At 35.6% G+C, this 26,500-nt stretch overlaps 1 protein-coding gene across 4 annotated transcripts in view; it reads left to right on the top strand.

Moving 5' to 3' along the window:
• MAP3K2 (mitogen-activated protein kinase kinase kinase 2) overlaps positions 1–26,500 on the top strand; it is a 50,085-nt gene that overhangs the window by 11,422 nt on the left and 12,163 nt on the right. For 2 of the 4 annotated variants that reach the window (XM_084523371.1, XM_084523372.1), the window contains exons 2-13: positions 3,640–3,710; positions 6,745–6,863; positions 8,735–8,775; positions 11,136–11,235; positions 13,059–13,172; positions 13,834–13,933; positions 14,626–14,756; positions 17,718–17,797; positions 19,754–19,821; positions 21,953–22,048; positions 24,666–24,872; positions 25,627–25,775. In XM_084523371.1, the coding sequence (XP_084379497.1) occupies positions 3,707–3,710; positions 6,745–6,863; positions 8,735–8,775; positions 11,136–11,235; positions 13,059–13,172; positions 13,834–13,933; positions 14,626–14,756; positions 17,718–17,797; positions 19,754–19,821; positions 21,953–22,048; positions 24,666–24,872; positions 25,627–25,775 (1,209 nt within the window). In that variant the 5' untranslated portion in view covers positions 3,640–3,706. Of the gene's footprint in view, positions 1–3,639; positions 3,711–5,202; positions 5,281–6,744; positions 6,864–8,734; positions 8,776–11,135; positions 11,236–13,058; positions 13,173–13,833; positions 13,934–14,625; positions 14,757–17,717; positions 17,798–19,753; positions 19,822–21,952; positions 22,049–24,665; positions 24,873–25,626; positions 25,776–26,500 lie in introns of all 4 variants that reach the window. The other 2 variants (XM_084523374.1, XM_084523373.1) reach the window with 2 other exon arrangements.

The following is a 26,500-nucleotide window of genomic DNA, read 5'->3' on the forward strand; positions in this document are numbered from 1 at the left end:
AGAACAAAAATGGACGCTGCCTATTTCTTCCTATTTTGTATCACTACTTGCAATCTCACCACCTAAATTCAGTAAAACACATGTATCTTGTGTTTTTTATTTTATTTTTTTTTATTTTCCATCTTGTATGATTTTATTGTGAGGAAGACGTTAACTTTGCCTGAGTTAAGTATTACTGTTTCAGGAAGCTGGTTGTGCTATACTGGTAGTTGGCTCAGGGTATTATATATGTTTAAAATTGGTCTGTTTCTGTACAATAGGTTAAAATAACTTGGGGTTCTGAATAAGCTCGTTTAGCTACAAGAGAGTGGGAAATTCAGGTCAAAGTTTAGAAGTGCACTGACTAAGCTACATAGCATCAGAACAAGTCTTAAAATATTGTGAAAGACAAAATCAAGTAGATTTGCAGGAAATAAACCAGAAGTCTAATCTGTTTTCTGTTCTCTGAGTCGAGGACAGCTAAGTCAGTCCTAAATGCTGTCTTGGCCTTGGAGTTGGTTGTGGGGTTGCTGGCTTAGATTGTCAGGATGGTCTAGATTGTCTCTTAAGTCAACAGCTATGTAGCTTTTTTTTGGTCAGTCTTTTATCTGTGCATTTGCCTCTAAGATCTTTTAGATTTAAAAGATCCTGTAGTAGAATATTTGTTACTGTTATTTAGGCTTGTTTCTGATGTTCCAAGCTCGATCTGTTGAGTTCAATGCTTTTTTTTGTTTGCTTTTGTTTGTAACTTTAATTTACTAATGTGTCATTGACTTTTTTATTATTTTTTTTGGGGGGGGGGGTTCTCCCCTTTCTACTTTCCTGGTGGACACCTTTTCATATAGATTATCACAATATGTTAAAGGACTGAGTTTTTGTAAAGCTGAATTCCAGTATAGTGACTTTTCTTGACTACTTATGTACTACCTTTCCTGTTCTCAGAGGATTGGGTTATGGCTCTCATAGTAGCTATAGCAAATTTCCCTCTTCAAAAATCATCCTTCTGTTCTGCAGTTGGATGCTGCACAAACCATTTCATTTCTGCACATTTTATGTCTCCATATCCCCCAGAACTCAACCGCCCTTCCTAGCTCACCGAATAGTCATCTCTTAGAGCATCTTCTTTCTTCCACCACTGTGTGAGGTTAAACTTTTTTTTTAGACTACAAGTTTTCGAATGTGAACAATAAATAGTGAAAGATCCTATAGTATATCTGCCACCGTTTGTGCGCTTTCATCTCTCTGTAGAGGAGAGGTGGCTTAACCTGGTTCAGTTATTGTAGGAAAAGTGTGTGCACGTGGACAGTTGGCACAGAGTATTTTGGCAGCTGGATTATCATCCACACGAGGTACTTGCCCTCAGGCTTTGTGTCATTTATCATGAGGAAGCTACAAACAATTTCTGAGAATCACCTGGCTGTATTCCTCCTTCAGCTGCTTTCCCAGAGCCTGAAAGACTTCCTGGCTCTGTGGAAGGTGGCTGATGGGAAGTGAATCATGAATATGAATCGGCATCTCTCCACCCTCAGATCCAAAATGCTGTTGCTAGGATATTCTTCTTTGTTTGCCTCTCTTATCACATCATCACCTTCTTGAAATTCACTCTCTGCCATCCTTTCGTTAATTACATTCAAATTCAAGCTGCTGCTGTTTTTCTACAAGACCTTGACAAAATCTTATTCTGCCTTTGCATCTGCTCTCTTGTTTTGCTGTTTTTGCTTCTCTGGGATCTTTCTGAGTTCCAGTTTTCCCTGTTCCTGCTTCCTTTTTGTTCTGGTCTCTCATCTGCTCCACGTGTGTTTCTCTCCATCTGTCTAATACTGCTCTGTACCCATGGATTAGGATTTGGTGTCTTTTTCCTGACTGAGATCTGGGCCACCTGTTTAATTCAGATTTTAATATTATTAGCTTATTTTTGAAGTGACAGTTGCTAACAAAAATGTTAATACATTCAGTTGGTGATTAATTATACATTATGTTGGAACAGGATTCTGGTTAAGAGCAATAAAGTGAGAATTTCATAAGTTATTATAGAAATCTGTGTTTTTCTAGTGTTTTTTTTTTTTTTTTTTTTTTTTTCTCCTATGGGAAAAGAAGTGGATGCTCACTCGCTGGCTTATGTGCATCTAAGATGAGGCCTCAGAGTAATAGCAAAGAATGAGTTCTTACAGCTGGAGGAACTCGAAGATGTTTCATAAAATCTCTTTCCATTTTCAGTTTGCTTGCTGTGTGTAAGCCCTACAACTCAAATACCTTGAGCCTCCAAGTTTGGTTATTTATATAGCTAGATTGAGGAAGAAAGTCTTAGGTATTTTTCCTTGGAGGTAGAGCCAATTCTTTTTTTTTCTTAGTGTGGCAGAAGATTTAAAATGCTCAGAGAACTTCTGTATTTCTTTGAAATGCTTGCAAGGAAATATTACAAAAATACTTCAACCAAAGTCATGAACCACAGTTTTATGCTTAAAATATTAGATGAGTAATAAAAATCAGGTGTTCATGAAAATGACACTAGTTCTTATTTTAAGATAATTGGATCAAATACAGAATTAAAAATTGTTTTATGAACGCTCTCATAACTAGTGAATAAATATTTGGCAGATCCCCAAAGATGACTACTGGTGCAAAAACCATAGTGAAGGAAATCATACATGTAGAATCCACATTCTCTTTTGCTGTTTTTACTCGTAGGGATGTAAAAGACATGAAAATCAGACGTGGGGGAAAAGTTAGTTGTATTGTTTCAGGCTGTGTAAATACAACCCATTCACTAAGCAAAGCAGATCTCCTGGTACCTTGTGAGAGCAAGGCCCAAAGATTCTGTCCTTATACTAAGTCATCATAGCTAATAAATGCAAATCCATCCTGCTTTGCTCTCTGAAGATAAGTACAAGTCCGTTTCTTCTGCATCTTTGCAATTTTTCAGCTCTGTTGTGGAGCAACAGAAGTCTTTTGTTTGCTTTTAAAATTTTTCTGTTTCCTGCTGGTGGTGGCATCAGGAGGCAATAGTCAATGCTATCAGTAAAAGTTGGGCTTTCTGCCTTGAGACTGAGGGCAGGCCAGGTCAGATGGACTTCTCCTCTTTCAGGCTTTAGTGCTTTCCAAAGCATCGGGGAGAGTTCCTTTCCATAGCACTTGGAAGCTCTTTCAGCTACTGCTTTGAGGCTGGCTGTAGACCTGGGAGTACTTGAGAGCCTGGTCTCTTCTTGGTTATTACAGAGCTATTTCAACAGGCAGTAGTGCATGAGTCATATGTTATGTAGGTAAAAGGCAGTATGCAGGGGAGAACTTTACATGGCTCCCAAGTGCAAATTTCTTTCTGAAAAATACAACCTTTGCAGGTCCTGCCATACGTATGTGAAGTTTTCTGTATTTCCTGGTGAAATGAATGATGCTTTAAAAGGCTGTTTTTGTGAGATGAGTATGTAAGAGACACAATGCCAAAAACTCAAAATGAAATAACCTGTCTAGCTAACCCAAATTACCCTGAGATCCAGAAATACATTTTTTTTCTGTACTGTATATACACATTTAGTTTATGTATCGTCTATATGCATGTTTCATATGTAGAATATTATGAAAAAATATGGAAAGTGAAGATTTTACAGCTTTATATTGCTTTCACAACTTCAGTAATTTTTTATTTTGTGGTTTTCATTTTAGGAAAAAAAAATAATGCTAACAAGACAGCCATTTCCCTGAAGTTCAGGTTTTCAGGCTCTCTGCCATTATGGGTAAGTTTTTGCATGAAGCATATATAAAAATTGACTTTTCATTTCTTTTTAAGAGCAAATACATTCACATAATGGCTTTTTTATACGTTCTTAGGAAATGTGCACTTTAGCTGTGTAACCTAACGGAATGTCTGCATGAAAGGCAAAGCTCAGCTGCTTTGCTAGTGTTCAAAATACTTCTGTGGTTGTTTTCTTTTGTTTGTTTGTTTTTCCTCCCCATTGGAGTATAGCATTTTTCTCTCACTATGTGCTAACTTAAACATCCAGCAATGGGAAATTGGGATTCATGGCATTAGGGTACTGAGTGATACCTACTGTGCTCTGAATGGTAATGGATAGGGGAGGGCATCACTTACTGGTGCTTGTTCTCAAAATAAAAGAAATAAAAATTGGGGTCAGAAGCTTTTGTCTATCTTTTATTCTAATGCTGCTTGAGCTAACCTCATGCTTAGGAATAAAGTAGTATTTCGATTTATTATATTCTTAGACATTTTTTATGAGGTGACTATTGAATCACACTGCATATTCAGTGAGCTTTAGATGCTTTGCCACGCTACTTTAATTTCCCTTGTATGAAATGGGCTGCCTTATGAACACTGGGAATTTTACCTCCTCCAACCCACTGCTAAAAACATACTTTCTTATCGAGGATTAGAATTGGCTATAACACAGTGAAATAATTGAATTGTGGCAAGTTATGAAATGTGTGTTAGTTTAAGAAAGGAATAACTGTCAGCTGCAAGAATGCCATCGGTTCTGCTATGAAATATTTCTAGTAAAACCTGCTTTTTTTATAGATTTGCATATCCTAATAGAGTTAATGAATAATGGCAGCTTGACTGGTGATCAAAGTTACTAATTTTCAGACCAGTTTTCTCATTTCTTAGGCGTCTATTAAGTTAGAACTCCAAAATCCCTCAGTTTCTTGATTTGACAAGTTTATTTACTGATTTGACAAGTAATTTGGTTATATTTGAATGGAGTGTGAATAAATTATCTCATCACTGCTGGATACCTGGAATGCATGCTGGCTGGTTTTAGTGCTGAGTTCTTCTCAGGTCCATGTTTGAGAAAATTCCCTTCTTTACAAATAGCAGCATCTAGCTAGTAATTCTTCAGCAAACCTTTCTAATTGTGAAGTAGCATGAGTGCATATGGGTAGCACTTTTGCAGGTGAATTCTGGTATCGAGTATTCTAGATACATGCTGAGTGTAGTATTGTTGTCGTGCCAAGGAATTAATACAAAATAATAGCATCAAATAAATTTCCCATAGTGATGCATGGACAAGCTTTTAGTTCCTAAGTGCTTTCCTGTCTTAAGAAGTCCAGTGCAAATTTTCTCTAGAGTAGATCCTACTCTGTGGCCTCAGGCCATCACGGTTCTAGCAGAAGATGCTCAGGATTTAGTAATCTAAACTGCGTAGCGTTCTTACCCCTAAATTGTCCCGTGGTTCAGTGCTTCTGTTTCTTGTTGTGACTGTCTTGCTTTAGATTGGACCCACTCTACACGCAGCCAGGAGTACATGGGACTGGAGATTTGAAAATCAGTGTAAATTAGCAGTATTAAGAGTAAGTTTACAGTTGGTAAATTAAGATATAGACCTCTTTTATTCAATGTTTTTAGGTGGAACTTAAGTTTGTTCAGCCTCAATTAATTTGTCCTTAGACCAAAATAATAGTAAACCAGGCATTCCTTAAGTGTGAAATGAGGTGAAAAGCGGTGTTTCTCTTTCTCCTTTGTTTTAAGAGAACGTGTTCATATGCTTTTGATTTTTTTTAACCCTTTTGTAAATTAGGTAGGTATGCAAATAGCACTCCTATAAATAAAGAGTGGCATTCTCAAATTCTAGAACTGAATTACCATTTATTAGTCTTGAAATTTCTTCAACTTTGAAGTTCTAATAAATTGTTTTTCATAAGACACATTGTAAGGGTAACATTGTCTTACTGGAAGCTTTACGTGCTTACACGGAACCACTGGAACCATTTAAATATGAACTTCAATAATTTGTCATGGGCCTGACATAGGACTGATAACTTGATCAATGCTGTCCATTGCAGAGGGACTCTGATACTACTGTTATTAAGCAGTTGATGTGATCATTTGGACTGAACAGCCTAAAAAGAGTCTTCCTCATGCCTTTAAAGTGTGAAATTCCAAGAGCGATGAAATTTTAACATTTACAGGTCACGTGGCTAAATTAATTTTGAAAGTGGTGAAAAAAATGCCCAGAAACGTGGGGGCGTATACGTATGTGGGGAAAAGAGGGGAGAAAGCAAGACGGAAGTTGTGTACTCTAGAGCACTTCCCTGGACTGCAGTGGTAGTCCTCTGCTACCTATGAATTCAAGTTTCTTAAGAAGGAACTGAAAAAAAAATTGAGAAAAGCTCTGGTATGTCAATGTTCAGTCAGAGGTGAAAAGAGAAAAAAGACTGGCTTGCAAAAGAATAACTGCAGATATTAATTTTTTTTTTTTTTTGAGGATGTTTCTCACCTTCTATTGTTTCTCGTATTTGCCCTTCAAAGTATCACTGCAAGACTAATGAAGTGTGACTTGTGTTCAATTTTTAAACTTTGTTACCATGTTGCTAGGCAGATTTCTTCATGCATAACTGTAGGTTTTTGTGGTAAGATCTTGGTCTTTGCTGTGCTTCTGTAAGCCCCCAAAACACTATCCTTGCAGATCTGCAAAAAGTGGAAAAAAATTACCCTATGGGCCATCAGCAGATGTTCAAACAATGGAGGTGTTGAGGCATTGGTGATATGATGCTTCCTGAGTGCGTGACCCTACTTCTTAAACCTGCCACTTAAGTATAGCTAATGATTAAGCTGTTTATTTCCTTAAGCACTGCTAATAATAAGATAAAAATATTTGATTGCAGCGTGGCAGCAATGTTTTTAAATTTGGCAATTACGTGTTGCAGATGACTTTTAGGTTTTAGAATGATGCTTACCTAACTGGGAAGTAAGACAGTAACGTACTTCATGTTGAACCGTCATTTACACTTTCCTTTTCTTTTTCTTCTGAGCAGATGAGCAGCAAGCTTTGAACTCAATCATGCAGGATTTGGCTGTGCTTCATAAGGCCAGTCGTCCTGTATTGCCTCAGCAAGAAACAGGAAAACCAAAGTCATCTTCACCTAAAAAACAGGTAATTTTTAATATCCTTACTAACGTAATGAAAACTGGAGGGCCTGCTGCGACTTCTGTAATTATTCTTCTTGCCAGGCCAGTGAACATACCAGAATGAGCTATTAGTTTCTCGCATGTGCTGCCATTTCCTTTGTTCATGTTCTTAAATTAGCAGCAAAATGAAGCAGTAGGATTTCAGACCAGATCGTAGTGTATGCTTACGTGACTCTGATCCTGGTAAACTGAAGATCACAGAGATGTTTTGACACTGTATAAAGATTGACATAACATTTACTTAGAGTATTTTAAAATGTCAAGCTGTACATCTTCTATTTAAAATGCTTCTTTAGAATGAATTTTATACCTATATTGGATTGCTTGTGTGTCAACTACGCAGATATCAGCACAGTAGCACAAACCATACTTAAGCTCCTTTACTCCATCTTTGGCCTGATTTTTTTGTTAGTTTGTTCATATGCTGAAGATGTGAGTTATTTACAGCTTTAATTTTTTCTGCAGATGCCCAACACAGCTGGAGTAGAATCACTGTATGGAGAGATTAGGAGAAGAGAGGATATGGATATTTACCCAAATTGTTGTAATAGGCCTATTGGATTAACTGTATGTGATTGGACCCTTAATTGGCAATCCAATATCACAAGGACCATTAGCTTGTACAGTCGTGTTTTAACCCGTTAAAGATCCAAGTATTTAAGTATATTTGACTCTTAAACTATCCAAAAATTTGCTATGTTATATCCTTCTCATTCTGTAAGTTTAGTATATTACACAGTTTTTTTTGCTAGTATCGTGTGAGGCACTTCTGAATTGTGACTTTAGGCATTGAAGTAATGTACAGATATGATCATGAATGATTTGAGTATAATCTTTAGAAATAAAAAAAATAATTGAGCCATTTCTGAGTTTAAGCATGTTAGTGGTAAGGCAGAAATGTATCTTAGTTCTGTTTAAATCTGTGAGTCTTCTGCGTATATCAATCTTCTGGAACATGGAACGTTTTGTTTTTTTGGACATAATCTCTAGTTGAATGTCATCTTTTGCTGTAATAGTTGCTAATATAATTTGACTTTTAAATTTTTTAATTTGCAAAAGAATTTTACTTCTTTGACTGCAGGTATTAGGAAACTATAAGAATCCTAACTTAATGTGGTTTTAAATGGTAATGCTTATGAAACAAGGTGTTTCTTAAACAGAAAGGGAAAAAAGCTTCCTTGTATGTTCAGCAATTTCACAATCAAAGTTTGAAAGAACAGTTGTATTCTGTCCCAGTGCAGCAAGGTGTTTTTTATTATTCCCATGCATTGCAGGGCATAGAAGGTTGTCAGTAACCAGGTCATTTTAAAACCATTAGATTTAATTATTTTTTTATTTCTTATAGCAATCGAGCCAGTGCCTGTTCACAATAGAGAACTGTTTGGTAATCAGTTTCATGCTGAACTTCAAATTACAAAAGTGTTATAATATTAAAATATATTGATTTAAAATGATGTGTTTACTTACAGAATCATTCATTGTACTTGAGGATCTTTTTCTGTATGTGTGTTTCTTACACATTTTAATCTTCTACTGATACCTCAGCAGAAGTAGCTTGTTAAAATGATTGGTAAATCAGAAAGGACAGAAAAATAATATGGATTTTCTAAAAAATTTACTTAAGGTCTAGGATTATTGAGTGAAATTTCACGGCCTTTGTTAGAGGCAGTAGCAACAAACTAATAGTTCTTGTATTCAAGTTTAACAGTCGTTTACACTTTCCTTCTCTTTTTCTTCTGAGCAGATGAGCAGCAAGCTTTGAACTCAATCATGCAGGATTTGGCTGTAGGATTTGGCTGCATATATTGTAATGTTTTTGTATTCCTTTTGTTACAGAATGATGTTAGAGTCAAATTTGAACATCGAGGTGAAAAAAGGTAAGCTGGGAACACAGGAAACAGTCTTTTAATTATTCGTAGATTTTGTTGCACTCCTGTCACAAAGTTTCAAATAACTGTTCAGAGTGTTTCAGATATCTGACTATGTTTGGCCTGATCTTAAATTCAATTTTTATGTAAGCACATTTTATGCAGAATTAATCTCTAAATATTAGGTTATACACAAATGCAGAAGTGTCTTACTGTAGCTAAGTCCCACGTAATATCCTTCGTGGTTTTACCCTTCAGGTAGATGTTTGTAGCCTAAAGCAATTTCTTAGCTTAGACCTTAAATATGAGTAGACCAGCAAATATTTTTAATATGATTAAAAATAATTCATAAATGCATGGTAATATTCTGAAAGCCGGAGTAAGAAGCCTAGGTCTTTAATCTTAATAGTGGCTTGTGCTTTGGAGGAACCAGTCTTGAGAACTGTAATAGGAAAATTTACTAGAATTTATAATTAGATTGTCTTCACTGGTATTTTTTGAACAATCAGTTAAAATGAGTTTAATTCTTTGTATGAGAGGTAGGTGAATGATGTGCATGCTTAAAGCATAGAAACATCTCTATATAACACTGCTCTGATGGCTGCTCAAAAGATTTCACAGAAGTCTACCTCCAATTCTGTGCAGAGGTGGTTTGCAGGCAACTGTATTTTGTCTTGTCTCTTTCTGAAAGGGTTGTACCTACAGAGAAATAGTTAGAAATTAATATTTTTGAAAATATGTAATGAAAAGGGAAATAAAATCCTTGTTATACTATTTGTCAATAGAATTGGTAAACTTCTTAAGCAAAGATTTCATCAGAACAAAATCTCTGCTGCTACTTGGCAGTCCTTAGTGATGTGCAACAGATGAGTGTGTATCCATGCCGATGACAATTTGTGATCTCCCTTTATACAAGTTAGGGGAAAGAACGGTAAATTTGCTAGGTGTTAACATTCTTCAATATCTTTTTCTGTTCATTTTTCCAAACATCACAGATAACAGTGGCTTGGTAATGTGCTAGAAGTACTTTGGAGGAAATAAGTTTTTAAAAGCCTTTTAAAACTGGGGACTCTTCTACCTTGGGATTTCTTGTGAAATAAAGGGAAGTGTGTATTTTAAACAAAGAACTGCTTACTCACTGCCAGCCTGCGTGGCCGTACATTTTTGTAGTTTGTCTTAATTCATTTTGCAGTGGACCAAGTTAAACAGTTCACTATGAAAACAAGAAAGAAGTAAGTGCATGGACAGATACCTTCCCAACCTTTTATGCTGATAAGCCTAGCTCTCTTTTGGATTGTCCAAAGCAACTTGAATCTGCTTGTCCAAGGGTAGTGGGTAGGCCAGGTTTATTGCTCAGCAGGAGTTCTAATACTTTTGTTGCCTGAACATGAAGATCTAAAGGAAAAAATAATGAAATGATGCAAGAAAAATAAGTTGTGCAATGGCTTTCTTGCTAGTTTTTAAAAAGGGAAGTGGGAAAGAGAAGTGATTCCGGAGTCCTTTCAGCAGTGAATGTGGTGCTCTGTACCAAGGAGCATGCACTGTGGTAGGCAGAGCTCCAGACCTTCTAAACAAATTGTGAACTAGAGTGAGAGTTGATATGTTTATTTGATTTTATTGTTGGTGGTTGTTTTTTTATAATAATTTTAAATTGGAAGTGATCTTGCTTGTAGCCTCATTTCAGTATGTAATATTGTTCCCTACCCAGAATACTGCTTAGAACATGGATAAGAGACAGTTATCCTTTGCCAAATTTTCTGCTAAACAAAATTTGTGTGGTTTCTTTTTAAATTTAAATTGTACCTGACTAGCTTAGTCACTTCTAAAAAAAATTCCTTTTGTTTAATAGTGTTCTGTCCTGTTAATGATGGACTCATCAGTTTTAATGTGTTATTTGTTATTCTGAGGATGGTTGTGTTTAGTAACCTTCCTCAGATGAGAAACTTTTGGCTCTCCAAAAAATGGGGACTGCAGAGCTCATTTCTTTCTGATGCTTATGCTTATCAGCCTGTGGTAGTCCATTGTTTTACTCTACTTTTTCTAAAGAAGAAAATGCAATGGTAGATGCTTCTAAGAATTTCCCTTTGAATTGGAAGCAAAGGATTAAGTTAAGAAAGAAGCTGTATATAAGAAAGTTAAACACTCATAAAGGAGTCTGATTTTATGCTTGATTATCCCTTTTATTTTTTTCTACCGCTTCTCTTCTTTAATTATCCCTAAATATAGGGAACAGGAAATACAGCAGAGCCTCTTTTGGTCTTTTTAGTAATAACTTCGATTCGAAGAGTATTTTTAAGTAGCGAAGTAACAGATTTTCATGAATAATCGATAAAAAAAAAAAAAAAATTCTCTAACTTATTGTGTTTCAGGATCCTCCAGTTACCAAGGCCTGTCAAACTTGAAGATCTTGCAGCTAAAGCTAAAGTTGCTTTTGGACAGACTATGGATTTACATTACAGCAATAATGAGGTAATACTCTGTGTTTTCTAAATTTTCAGTGATTTGTACATAGAGTATTTTAAGGCTGAAATTTGCTTTCAATAGCAATGAGAACCACTCCTGTGACAAAACCTCAGATTTCTAATGTTTGCATTCTCAGATATATAAGGCTTGCCTAACTTAAGATAGGCAAGGGATTCATGAGATGTTTAATGGGGAGAGCTGTAACTCAGACTTGATTGGGAATGGGCAAGTCCTCTTTCTGCTCTGCCACAGACCAGTTGCACGAATTCGGGAAAATCTTTACCTCTTTGAGCTTCGTTGTGTTTGTAAACTTCTACAGTAACATCTATACTTTATTGTACAGTGCTGTATTTTTTGTTGTTATTGCTTTCTGTGATGTTTTGTTTTGTTTTTTTTCTTTGTTTTGAGAATTAATCTCATTAGGTAATTACACCAATGCTGCGTTTAATAATGTGTAGGCCTAAGCTTAACTGTTGTTCCTCTTAAAAGTGTCTGGTTCGTGGAGATTTCCCGAATAGTAGCTGGGTGCTAATGCTCTCAGGCCACAGGTTTAAGTGACACCTGATCAGGATTACTTCCAGGTTTCCTATGGAATTAGAGATGGGATTATTAATGGAAGATATGTTTATGGGTACAGGATCTGTTCTTAGGACTCAATTCTGCTTTTGGCATTGAGTCAGCAAATGCTTGGAGGATTATTTTGTGTGCTTGGTTATGCACAGCATAATTGCTGAATCTTTGCCGAAGTCTATACTTGTAGCTGCTGTTTGTTGGTTGCTAACCAGACACTTTTTTGAAAGCGATCCTCAAAATAAACAATTTCTACAAGAGAAATTCCATCTGGAGATTCAAAAGTTCAGAGAAAATAGGTGTTTGTAACGCTTTAGCTACTTTGTATGGTAGGTGTTTGGATATTTGAACAGGTTTTCATCTTTTGTGTTAGTTGGCAAACCATCACATCACCCTTCTAGAAGTGTGATGGTAATAACCTGCCATTAGCATTAAAACTGCAACTTCAAATGAGCATACTTTTCATTTTTTGTCAAGACCTTCCTTTTTCATTCCCATTTCTTAGGGTATTAAAAGACTTTATCTGTTGTATTGGAGCATCACTGACCAAAACTGTTGACAAGTAGAATAGCTTTAAAAAAAAACAAAACAAAACACACTTTGCTGCTCCTTTGTTACAAACAGTCATAATTTATACTCGTGAAACATATGCCCTATTTTAGTACTATATAACTCTCATTTGATGTGGGTTTTAATGGCATATTATTTTCTGAAGAAACATGGATGCCAGGTAGATTCTAGTGAAAACCACAGTTCTGTGTAGCCAGATACAATTCCGTCATAAATTCTGTTGTTCATTGGAGGCATTACGTAAGTGAAGCAACTTCAAACAAATACAGCTGTAATATTATGAGAGAGGAATATCTGCCTTGTAGTCTAGAAAATAAGATGTCCTCATACTTCCTACATACTTGCATTAGTTTAGGAAATGGAAAATATATTGACACTGCACGTATGTCTCTGAAACTGTAGGAAATCAAGTTGTGCATATGTGAAATAGTTGTTTCCACATTGTGAAGACTTGTTCCAGCATGCTGTAGCTACTGAAGGCCTCTAAAGGAAGAGTTAAAGTTGGGCCTCAGACTTTTGCTGGTGCGTTTCGGTGGTAACTTAAGATACTGTTAGTGAATCTTATTTTCAAGTTGTTTGGAATGAAAGGAAAGATAACATCAATTTATCTGTTCTCCTGTATTCGACTAACTAATTTCTTTCCCATGTCCTGTTTAAGACAGCTATTTATTATTTTTTCCTTTTTGTAGCTTGTAATTCCATTAACCACACAAGATGACCTGGACAAAGCAGTTGAACTGCTTGACCGTAGTGTTCATATGAAGAGTCTCAAAATATTGCTTGTAATACACGGAAATACACAGGTATGAACTGACATCCTAAATGTCTTTTTCCTTGGTTTTCAGATGGAAGTATAATTTGTGTTTTTTTCTTAATGATGACATTTTCCCAGTTGAAAATGTTAAGGACTACTTCAGTTCAAGTAAGAAGCGTGTATTAGCATTTTGTATTGAGTCAGTTTTAACTTTTTCCTAGATATTGTTCCCCTTTTTTTGGATGCCTTCCTTACGGTGTTTGAAAAGTCTTCTTTAGAAGGACGAGGATGTAATACAAATTTGAAAAGTGCATAGAATTTTAAGCTACTGTAGTTACTTGAAACTATTATTTAAGTGATGTGCCAGTGATGCACTTTTGTGATACGCTGAATGCTTGTTTTAGCTAACAGTAGCAGTGTTTTAGGAAACAGTGGCTGTAGGCTAAATACTGAGTTATTTTTGCTATTATCTGACAGGTCACAGCCACGGTATTGATAGGATCCTGTATACTAGTGCATATGGAAAATTATTTTAAATATTAAGACTGAGCTACTGAAATAGATTATTTTTGATATAATTTTGCAAATTTCATTTTGACTTCTTGAAAAAAGGAATACTTTGTACAAAGCCTTTAAAAGTTTGTGAAGGTTTTTGATTGTCAGGAGAATAAATTAATAATTATAGTCTGTAATATATACTCTTTTTTCAGTCACCTAGTGTAAATAATGTGGAACCATTACCGTCTCTGGAAGCTTTAGATAATACGGTGTTTGGTGTCACAGAGAGAAAAAGGCAGCTTCCTGTAGTAGGTAAGCTATGGATTTTAATAGCTTTAATTGTAAAAACTTTTTGTAATATTCTCTTCATGAAAATCTTGCTCTCAGTACAGACTGTTTTATGTTTCTCTTACTTATGGATGACTGTACTATAGAATATGTCTTCTTTAAAACTTCGAAGTTTAAGTCAAAGGTAACCACGCAGTATAGAAAATTGTCCCTCAAAAGCTCCCCCTTCCCCCCCCCCCCCCCCCAAAAAAAAAAAAAAGTAAAAAATCATCCACAAGCATATACACCTATGTAGAATTATTGATGTTAACTGGTGGGTATCCAGAAAAGATTTTAATATTTGCCTTAATTTTCAGCTACAGGAACAAGTTACTGAACAAATCTTTGTTTATATGGGAACATGTTTTCTTGCTCAGTTTGACTCCTATATTTTTAATCTTAATGTGTGAACATTTGTTCAAGATACTTTTTTCTTTCTTTTTGGTGTTGACAAAACCTTTTTGCCTATTCATGTTTTTATGTTGGTGTGATGTTAGCTTCCAAATTTAATTATGAAACTAGAGTTAATGCTTTTTCAGATGAGTTACTTTGTTGTGCATTTATTAAGAATACGGTTAAGAGATCCGGGCAGGCTCAGTCTCTATGAAGCATGTGAATAAAGACCCTGGATTTGGGGTAAATGAAGAGACTCTTAACTAGCCTTGTTCTTTCAAAAGGTTCGAATACTCGTGATAGGAGTTCACCACCCCCAGGATACATTCCAGATGAGCTGCACCAGGTGGCCCGAAATGGCTCGTTCACGAGTATCAACAGTGAGGGTGAATTCATTCCAGAAAGCATGGATCAGGTATGTGTGTGATTGATTGAAATTAAAGACTTTGCAAGTGAGATTGATTTACAAAGTACTGCTATTTCAAGAAGGATATGGAATTTTAGAACAGAAAAAAAAAAAGCCCTAGAAAACATGATCTCTAAGTGAAGGTTAAAATAATTATGGTTATTTAGTCTTGTAGAGCCTATTTTTTTCTCTGTAAGTCTGTTCAGTTATTTAAAACTGTTGCTACACAGAAAGATAGTGTTCTTCGTTTTCATGATAGATGAATGAAGTAGTGAAAGATGCAAATTACAGGAAAGAGATGTCCATGTTGGAAAGCACAAAAACTATTTTTCTTTTTTAGTAAGAAGGGTAAGAAAGATTACCTCTGCAAGTTGCAAAACTAATCAGAGGAGATTCTAGAGATGAGTTTGGCGTTGTCTGAATTATTTGGACTCAGCTGATAGTGTTTTGGGGTAGAAGGAGGATGATGATGGGCCTGCTATAAATAAGCTCTGAAATACTTTCTGATGTTATATTTTTGTGTGGTGATCACAAATGTGTGATATTTTGTTCTCCTTACCTGTGTTGTTTGTGTGGGCTTACCAGCACACTTAGTATTTATAAAAGTCTTGCTCTCTGAATATCTAAATTCCTCTTAAAAACATCAGGGAAAGATGGAGGAATGTAATGGTTCACAGAACTGGCAGTGGAGAAAGTTATTTTTAAGGAGAGAAAAAATAATGCTTCATACCCAAATCATTTCAAGTTCCTGTTGACGTTGGCATGGTATTCACAAATGGCAAGAGGCAGTGGTTTATGAGCTGAGTAAATGAGAGACAGATGATGGAATAAAAATAGAGGCAAAGAGATTGTGCAATGAATTGCACAATTTTCATGGTTGAGTCGGGAGTAGAGACTGAATCTCCCAACTTCCAGCCTGGGGTACTATTCATTTTCACAGCCGCGTGGTCACATCCAGCCTGGGCCTGAGTTTATTCAGTGGAAAGATTGCTTTTGGCCTGGACAAAGTCGGTTTTGGCCACTGACTGTCCAAGCAGATGAGCTCAGAAGTCCAGTATATCCTTTCACTCCAGAGTAGTTACGAAACATGTAACCTGCCTTGTAAGAGTAGCCGTGTGAGCTGTCAACAGAATTTAAGTAAAAGCATTTTACTGTCATGGGAAGCCAGTTAGTTCAACCTGAGCAGCCTCCAGGTCCGGATTTAGGTGTTGGGACCTCACATCCTCTCTTGGTTCCCTTACCCCTAAGTCACCTTTCCAAGTGCTGACTGTGCTGCCTCAGCACTGCTATTCATGCTCAGACCCCACACTTCCCCTAGGGAAAAGATGGTGGGTTGGAGAGAAGTGGACCATAGTCTGCCAGTTGAAATACACTGTGTTAAATTATAGGGGTAATAGGTCTGGCAGCAGATAGGGTTTTATTTCCCTTTCAGGACTCAGTGCTCAGCATGATAGAAGAGGAATGTAACGTTGAGCCTATGGTGAATTGAACGTATGGTGAATTTAATCCTTCCCAATATAGAGTTCATTTTAAGTGAGTTTGTAGACTACAAACTCAGTTTCTCGGCACTATTTCTTTAGTAAGTCCTTGATGGGTGCTTACAAAGTCATGTACCCAAGACCTTTAAGATGCAGCACAGACCATAAAAATCAGAGGAGCAACTGCTTAATTTACAGCAGTGGACTATCATCCAAATCGTAAGAAATAGCAGATATGTAACATATCAAAGAAGTTGTATTTCAGGAAGGAGCTCATTTTGAGACAACAGGTGAGCCGCTCATTATTTTTGAGAGGCAGGCTAGTAAAATGGACATTAGTATTATATTCAACATTTAGATTCTGTTTCCACATCTTTTAAAAACTAAATGTGTAAAAATTTCAGATTGCTTTACTGCAAAAGAGTAGGAAGGAATACTTGCCAGTTGTTACACTGAAGATTTAAGGGAGGTAGTGAGAGAAACAAAAACGAACATCAGCTGGTAGAAATAGCTGCCTGTCGCGAGCATACGTTTTATTTTTCTCTAGATTAGAATTTGAGCAAGTGTTGATATCCGTTTTCATTATGTGATGGATCTGGCCTAGATAGTCAGTTTTATGATTTCTTCACACTGATGCATGGAAGATATCATGTAACTTGTGAGTACTGATTACTAGGATGTCAGAAGTGCTTTAGGAAGAAATCAGTTTCTGATGTTTGGTGTTTCATTGTTTAGTGTTTTTTGTTTTTTTTTGTAAACTCCACTTTCAGATCAAAGTGTATTTTATATGAAACAGTATTTTAGTTGGGGTGAAAAGAAAGAATGTTTATAAATTGTGTTCCTCCATCTTTCTCCTTCCATTTACTGTTCAGTTCTATTTATAATTCTGAATAACTTGCTTGGAGTCCTAACCAGAGATAGATGTTTAGAGCTTTTTACAGTATTTTATTTCTACAATTTTCTGAGAATTCTAGTTGGTGAAACTTAAATCACTTCAGGGATTGTACAAATTGCATTCATCACAATCAGTATCATTCATGATTTTTTTCCTTGATGACAACAAAATTCACTTTTTTTTTTTTAGTTCTCTAACCTTTTTCTCTTTGGAGACCTTATTCTGTTGAGACAATTTCATGCAGGTATTGCTATAATATTAATAGTCAGTGGTGCATACAGGAAGAGTGTAGCAGTACAACTAGGTGTGTGTGGACCATTGTTGAGGATTAAATGCTTTAACTTTATTGTACTCGTGAGAGGAAAATGATGGAATCCTTTCAGGGAAAAAATATGTAATGCAGCTTCAACTACGGCAGCCAACTTTTTTTCTGGTAATTAATTTTATTTTTATATATATATATATATATATAATATATATACACACACACACCCCTAAATTTATTTATTAGGAGTTGAAAAGCCAAAACCTTCAAGTATTTTTTAAAAAACAAAGCTTTTAAGTTGTTGCTTTGATACCTGTTTGTATTGTTAATAGATGCTGGATCCACTGTCTTTGAGCAGTCCTGAAAATTCTGGCTCAGGAAGCTGTCCATCACTTGACAGCCCTTTAGATGGGTAAGAATTACTTGCATTCATTATTTATCTTTGTTAGATTGCTTAATGTATCAGTTGTAACATATAAAAACTCTCCAGCAACAGCTACTACTGAACTTCTAGGAATTTTTCTCTATCCAAGACCTTTAAGATGCAGAACAGGCCATGAAAATTGGAGGGACAACTGCTTAATTTACAGCAATAGACTGCATTGCTTACAAAAGCTTATCAAAATACAATTGCTTACTAATGCACAGCAAAAAAAAAAAGTAGCTTTCTTTTCCTTTTTAAATTTGCATTTGAAACCTAAATTTAGATTTTGGATCCTACAAAAATACACTAAACTACATTTAAACATTTAAACTACATCTTGCCACTCATGCATATATGAAGTGTGTTCCTTGGCATTGAGCATCCCCATCAAATTTACACTTCTTAAGTACTGCTATATGAATTTCCCTTTTTCCAAGGTTGAGGGTACCCAATACCAGAAAGGAGGTGGAACTGATTTAAGACTTAAGCAGTCAGTCCCCTCCTTTTCCTTGCAGTTACTGTCCAGTCTGTCCCTTTTTCCCATTGCAGACTTCCCGCTTATTTTCCTTTGTTTGAACCTGTCAGTTAGCGAGAAGCAGCATGTACGGTGGTGAGCCTGGGGCTCTCTTTTTATTGACCTGTCAGGAGATGCATGTATTTCGAGAGGCTCACTGCCCACAGTTTCTCAGCTGCCAGGAGCTCCAAACTGTACGCACTTCTGCTTGGCTTCTGGTTGGTCAGACGAATAAAGTGGGGTCTTAAATTGTGCAGATTGGCTCCTCCTTTACTTGGAACTACTACATTAGGAATGCTGCTAATTAAATGCTTTCATTAATAGAGAGGTAAGAAGTTGGGTATCATTGTTTATGGCAATCAATTAGAGCTATAGTATTCCGTGGTACCTTTTCATTTGAGAATGATTTGAGGACAGAAATGCATTTGGTCTTACAAATAACTTTTTGAATTAAATAATATTTCTTCATGCCACAAACAAAACAATAGACATGAAATGTGGCTAAATACAAAGCTTAAAGTAGCTAAATAGAATAGAAATTCAACAAATTTTTATTTTTTTTTATGGGGTAGGAACAAATGGAAGAAGGGGAAACAAGGCAATCTTAATTTGACTGTTTCTGCTTCCAAACTTTTTAATTGCTTTTTATTTACTAGTTTTGTCATCTCTGCTTAGTCTGTTTTCCTTTTTTATTTATTTTTTCACCCCACTTTCAAATGTTTCCTGCAGAGGTGTACGTTTTGTGTCACCATTCAGCTTCTGTTACCTATTAGAGAAATTCTTACCAGAAAAAAGGAGGAGATTGGTTTGGTATGTTTTTAGAAATATACTGTATTTGGTTGCTCTGATCTGCAATCCCATCCATTCCTTTTAGTCACTAGGAGATGTGTACCAACTGTAGGCAAGAAACAATGCGATTGTGTAAGAACCAAAAAAAATCATTCATCATTCTGTAACTCAGTAAAATTAATATAGCAATTCTATGGCTTTCATGGAGAGAAGAGGAAATATTTTAGAGGCATTAAAAGCTTCTGCATTTCTTTGGTTAAATTTCATTAAGGATTTTTGTAAGCTGCATAAGAGACTTTGCTAGTCTATAAATCATTGTGTTTAACCTTAAAAATGTTAAAACAGCAGTGCTCCTTTGTAGCTTTATTAGTGCTAATTCAGATTTTTACTAATATCATTACTCATTGACACAGTCTGTTGTTCCCTTACTACATTAAGCTTAATAAGGAAGCTTTTCCATTGTTACTGGATTATTACTGATACCTAATTGATTTAATTTCTTTTAACTGTGTTCCACTTTTGTAAGCAGATACAGTGACTTGTGTAGCAATAAGCTTTCATCAGTCGTAAAGAATTGTGATGCAGTAAGATTAAGTGCTAAACCAGTAATTCTTAACTCCTGTACGTTTTTACACTTTTAGAGACAACTATCCCAAATCACGGATGCCAAGAGCACAGAGCTATCCAGATAATCATCAAGAATTCTCAGGTAGGAAAAATTGCTGGATATTAATAGCTTTCCAAAATACTCTTGCAAGTAATAAGACTCAAAAGGGATGTTCACATGAAGAGGTATTATATTACACAAACTTGTTATGGTAGTGGAAAACAGCAACAAAATACAATGTAAATATTCACAGGAAAAGATACAATGAAATTTAAGATCTTCTTAACATTTTCTTTCAATTATTGTGTGAAACAACAGGTTTGTAACATATCTGCCTCTGAAAAGAAAAAGGATGTGGTGGGTAGGGGCACACAACAGTTGGTTAAACCATACTGTAATGTCCATCTCTATATTGGTGCATAACCTTTGTTAATTTATTTAATGTTGGAGCATTCATTTTCTACTTTGTGAAAAGAGGAGCACTCTTAAGTGTTCTTAACTGCTGTAATGGAAAGCTTTACAAAGTGCAAGATTGAAGGAGAACCATGTGCTGTGCCTATAAATTAATCAATCATCACCACTAATGTTGCTTTCATACCATGCTTTGGCTTGAATCCAAATTGTTGTGTGTGGTTCGGGATACCAAGTGCAATGGGTAACCTTGAAAGTATTTTGAGTTGACTTTTATGGACATGCCTCAACATAAAGTTTTGATATCGAACAATAACTAGCTCCCAACGAATCCAGGATGTTTTCTATATGGGCTCGGTGGTGGGTTTTTGTGTTCTGGTTGTTGTTGTTTCTGGTCTGTTATATATTTTAGCACACTTCATGTTAGTTATAAAGGTTTATTCACATAACTGTGAACAAACAGTTATTTAAAAAACAGTGTTTTTTAAAGATTCTAGAGATACGTACTAATCCTGCAACTTGTTATTTAGTATCTATTCTTATTATTTGATGTATGACAAAGAAAAAATAAGTTTTTAGAGTTAGAAAAAATGTTCACCTGGCCCAGTCCATTCTCCTACCACAAGCAGTATCAGGCTTCTATAGATGAGTGTATAGTATTCCTGCCTCAGAATATATTCCCAGTCAGGTATGTCTTAAAGATTCTGCAAATGCTCTTTTGTACTCTGGATTTTTTTTTTCTACAAATTTCTACATTCCCTCTTTCAATTTGTGTACACTTCCCCACAACTTCTTGTCTTAAAATTCTGTTGATGCAGATGTTCATTGTGTTTTATGAAGAAGCATGCCCCTTGTGATTTTTATGGACCTCTCATGGCTCCCTTTAAGCTGTTGCTTTTCTAGGCCATAGAGACATGCACTCCTTATGGAGAAACTATTTTATATCTTTGATCATTTTTGGACTTTTAAATCTTTTATCTGTGTAGTAGGAGTAGACCAAAACTTTGTTCAGTATGTCTTAATGACTGACAGCATTTAGTCTGCTTTTCAGCCAACAGTGTTTAGCTGCTGCTTTCCTGCAAATCTCTCTCACAGTCCTTTGGTCTACACTGAATTCCATCTGTCATTTTAACACTCAACCAGTTACTCTTAAGGGCTTCCTGTGATTCTTCTGTTGGCTTTGTTTCTTCAGATAATTTTGTCACCTCACATTGTTCTGCCCAGAGAATTCATGTGTAATTAAACTGTATGAGTTGTAGCCCAGATTTTTGTGGTACTGTTGACCACTTAGTCCCATCTTATGTGTTTATCTTTAACCAATTATTTATTTGTGAAGGAACTTTGCCTTTATACTATGAATACTTCATAGATCATAAAGGATTTATTCACTGTGTTTTAGTAATTCAAGCTGTGTTGACTCATTTACAGACTTCTGTATTTATGCATTTTTAAATTTTATTGTTTATAGTAGTTTCTGCTCCTTTTCCTGCTGACCTATAGTTTCCCAGAATTTCTCTTAAAAAAAAAAAAAAATAAAAAATAGAATAACTAGGCATGCTGCAGTCCACCAATACTGTTTTAAGCAAGAGATTACAAACAATCTGAGTTACATTCTTGAAATCCTGTGGAATTTCAGACTGGATGTCCTTTTAGTTCTAGTTATTTGTTAGTGGTTTGGGGATTTTTTTCAATAGTCTTTTTTTCTTTGAGGCTTCAACTTGAAACATATCCTCTGATGTGTTCCTCTAAGTTTAAAATTATAATACCAAACTGACTAATATGCCTTTGTATTTTTAATTTTGAAAATTATTTTATTTTCTAGTAGAATATGATATTCCAATATTCGAGAAGTTTGGAAAGGGGGGGACTTATCCCCGAAGATATCATATTTCATATCACCAACAGGATTACAATGATGGTAAGTGTAAATACTGCAAGCGTTCAACTTAATTAACCTATTTTTCTCTTCTTAAAAGCTGAAGAAGAAAATTCAGATAGTAAAATCTTAATAAAACAAAGTATTGAAGAAATGGAGAACATAACTTCTTTCCCCAGACTTGCTTGATAAACCTAATGATTTCTAGAGCTGCTGAGTAGTCTAACCTCTGGTAAAGTTATGGATTACAGAATTCATGACTCATATGAACAGACCAAAGATAGAACTTTTTTTATATCTTTCACAAATCACCCAGTGTATGCCTTTGTGACCCTTTCCTATCCAAAGTTAGCTTGTCATTTCTTGTTTTGCTCAAAAAAAACCACCCACAAACACCGCATTCTGAATGGAGTTACTGTTAATGGGTTCTCCAATTAAGAGAAAATAAAAGTGAAGAGCAAACAATTTGACAGAATTAAAAATCAACTGTTAGTCTTGCATTCCAGCAATTTATTCTATTGTTTATTGAAGTGGCCAAAACCCATGTTTGGATAGTGATGACATTCAATTAAATTCAACACATTCTGAATTTCAAAAGGGAGGAGAGAAGAGTGGCTGAAGGATTCTTTGACTTCAGAGTATCTCCCTAGTTCAGTGTGCTAAGAAGAAACTTCTCTAGAGACCTGATGCTTTCGTTTGTAGTCTGAAATGACTACAGCAATAAACCGAATTCTGCTGTGGAAATCACAGAAATACCAAACTGAAACAAGGCAGTCCCTTGTTCTAAGGCAGGATTAAATTGATTGATTTCTGTCACACTGAATCTTAAGTAAACTCTAAAGTGATTCTAAGGGAAGAGATACACCATTGCTTTAGATAGTTCTCTCTATATAATCTGCTAGTCACTTACCTTTCTCTGTCTCCTAAATCATTTTTCCTGACCGTGAAACAAGAAACTAGTTAGTCCATTTTAACACAGTGGAAAAAACTATCACTTCCCATATATAAAGTTATATCACACAACCATCTGTTTTGTTTCTTCTTAGCTTTCTTCTTTCAAACCTTTCCTCAAGCATTTTTGAAAGGCCCTTAATTTTTTTTCTGGTCTCTTCTCTATAGTTGTGTGGTGGCCAAAACTGAATAGAGTACTCTAGCTGAGGCTTTTCTTGTGGCTGCTTTATGTATAACAGGGTGTAACCATGACTTTGTATGCAACAGTCCTGTTAATGCATTCCAGAATGGCACTTTATTTTTCCTTCAGAGTCACCATACTGACTACTGCTTGATCTGTGGTCTGATACAATTCCCATGCCCTTTTCTTATGTTACTGTTAGTCAGCCAATTATTTTTCACTTTGTGTTTTTTGACATTGATTTCTCTTTAAGTATATATGTTCGCTTCCTTACTGAATTTCTTCTTGTTGGTTTGTGAACCATCTCCAATTTACCAACATCACTGTGAATTTGATCTTTAAAAGTACTTCAAGCCCTTCTTGATGTCGCTTGTGGTATTTCAGTGTACTCTGTTCCATCATTATATCTCAGCAGTTAAAAATAGTGTAAGGAGGTGAACTGAAGGTAAACGGCTGTATGTGTCCACTTGAATTAGTCTCTTTTGGGTGAGACATAACTGGTAACTGTTCTGTCTGTCTTGGGCATCCACTTCACTATTGTAGTCTATGCAACAATTCATTAATTGGCTTATGAGAATGTCCTTATGAAATGGGTGAATTGGATAAGATAAATGTGAAAAATCAATTTGGGCTGTTCTCTCACCTTATTATCTTCTCAGTAGTTTATAAAACTGCTTAATAGTTTATTCCCATATTTATCTTAGAATTGAAATTGATCTGACTCGTATAAATCTGAGTCTGCTTTTTCAAAGATGTTTCATCTGCCTTCAGTCCCTTGGAAACTCCCTCTCCAGCATAAGACTTAGTTGAAGGAATGTCTGATTCATTATTTATCTGAGTTCCCTAGGAAGAAACTTCATCAAACCATGCAGAGCTAAAAATGTTGGTTACCTAAATGTATTGACATTGTATTAAGCATCTGGTTGTAATTGACCTTGTTGAATATCAGTGTCCTTTTTTTTATTTTAATGCTGTTACTATTTATGAATCATGGGATGTTTGGGATGTTTATTTTGTGGTCTTCCCTCTGATTCCAAATGTAGATCTTTCTCTACCCTTTTACGAAAACAAGAATCAAAAGTAAATATGTTAGCCTGGCCGTCATTGGAACATAAATCTCTCTCTCTCTCTTTCTCTTCTTTTTATTAGAAGTTTATTCTTTGCATCTTAACAGAGCAATACAAATGGAGGCAGGGCATTTTCCTTCCTGCCCTCACAGCCCCCCAGGTTTCTGAAGCATGCCAGTTAAACTTCAGAACAGTTCTAAAAACTGTTATTTGTAAGCTGCTCCCAGTTTCAGACACTTTAACTGTTCTGCCTAATCCCTACATACACCTTTGATGAATGTTTGTTTTCTTCTAGTCTGAAAGTTAGACCAGTAAATTCTATAATCATTGCATATATCATATGGCGTAGAAAACTTGAACTACATTATGTGGAATTCATGAAGTATTTGCATACATAAATTACACAGGAGTATGTTTCTGCAGTGTAGCATATTTTTTTTTCTCCTGTTTAACACTGAAGGTCGTAAAACTTTTCCAAGAGCCAGAAGGACTCAGGGGAACAGCTTCCGATCACCGGTTAGTTTCAGTCCCACCGATCACTCGCTGAGCACCAGTAGCGGAAGCAGCGTCTTTACGCCAGAATATGAAGATAACAGAATGAGGAGAAGGGGAAGTGACATAGACAATCCTACCTTGTCGGTGATGGACATCAGCCCACCAAGTCGCTGTAAGTTAAGGAATTTTGTGAACTCTACTATAAACTCTTACCTTTCAAATATACCATGTCAAAACTAAGCATGTCATCAAAATAAATGTGATAAGTAATGTTTTTCTCTCTAATAGAAAAAAAAAAATGATTCTTTAGGCTCTTAAGTTTTTTTCATTGCTTACTGTGCCAACCTTCACGTAGATTTTTCTCATGGAACATACAACTGTGATAACAAATCACTGTAAACCTATTTTTGATGCATTAGTTTTTTGAGGACCTGAGAAGGGTCACATAGATGACAATTACTATTTATTTTTGCTGATATTGGTCAACTTTTCTGATACATCGTTGGTCTTAATTGGTACTGCTTTATAGTTGTGGTGGAACAAATACACTTTGTGATGACTTCAGTAGTTGATGGATTTTAATTATGCCTCAATTAAAAAAAAGTTACTAAGTTTGTATAATATGCCTTGTCTGTTTTTCAGATTCAATGTTACTAACTGCTTTAAGTGTATATATTTCTAGAAGACTTTTTTTTTAATAAATTTAGAGTACCTCATGTTTTCCATCTCATAGAGAGCTTTATTATCTTCATAACTTATATGGGGAAGTTCAGGACACACTGTTGTTGAAAAATACTGAAAACTTTCTTTAAAGACTATGTATTTGAGTCGTGTTTTTTGTTTTGTTTTGTTTTTTTTTTAATCAGCCAAATAAGAAACTCACTTGAAAACCAGAACTATACTTATTCTATACTTACTTTTTTCAGCACCACGAGCTCCAACAAACTGGAGACTTGGAAAACTGCTGGGTCAAGGTGCATTTGGCAGAGTGTATCTGTGTTATGATGCTGATACTGGAAGAGAACTGGCTGTTAAGCAAGTCCAGTTTGATCCAGATAGTCCAGAAACCAGCAAGGTAAGTGATACAGAAAAGAGTTTGCTTCTACTGCAGTGCTGTGTTCTGTGCTAAACTGGTCCATTCCTTGAATGAGATGTTTTAAAACAAGATATGTTTTCATGTCTTTGTTAGGAATCCTGTTTTGTTAATACATCAAATAATTTGGCTACCCAATTTTAATGTTACATCACCCTTGAAAATTTTCAGACATATATATCCTCATGCAGTGAACACACAATTTAATTTGGTGCAGTCTTGGTCTCTAAAATTAAGCAATTCATTATAAATTTCATTATAATTACCTACTTCAGAGCACTGTACATGTATATTTGTACTAGTATAGGAATTAAAACACATTCCACATACAAACAGAAATCCTGCACTAATTTAAGTGTTCCTGAAATAAATTCTAAGGGATTTTTTTGTTTGGCTCTGAAGATGATACGAGATTTTTCTTTCTTTTTAAAAATCTTTCCAGTTTTTAATTTAAATTATTAAATCTTTGGCTTGAGTTGGGGGTGGGTCTGCTAAGCTTCGCACATTGCGATTGTCTACTGCTATTGACCGTGTTTCTCTCTGAAGAGCTAATCTTTCATTGGCAGTTTATTCTCTCTAAAATTGAACTTGTCCTCCTAAAAGTATTGGGCACTTAAGAAGAGTAACTATTTTAAAATAACACCAGTCTTCCATTTCTTTTTTTCCAAGTCATGTTTGCTGCTTTTAGCAGGACGGAAAAATTATTG

This window comes from Aythya ferina (assembly GCF_964211825.1).
Source record: "Aythya ferina genome assembly, chromosome: 6".
Lineage (NCBI taxonomy): Eukaryota > Metazoa > Chordata > Aves > Anseriformes > Anatidae > Aythya > Aythya ferina.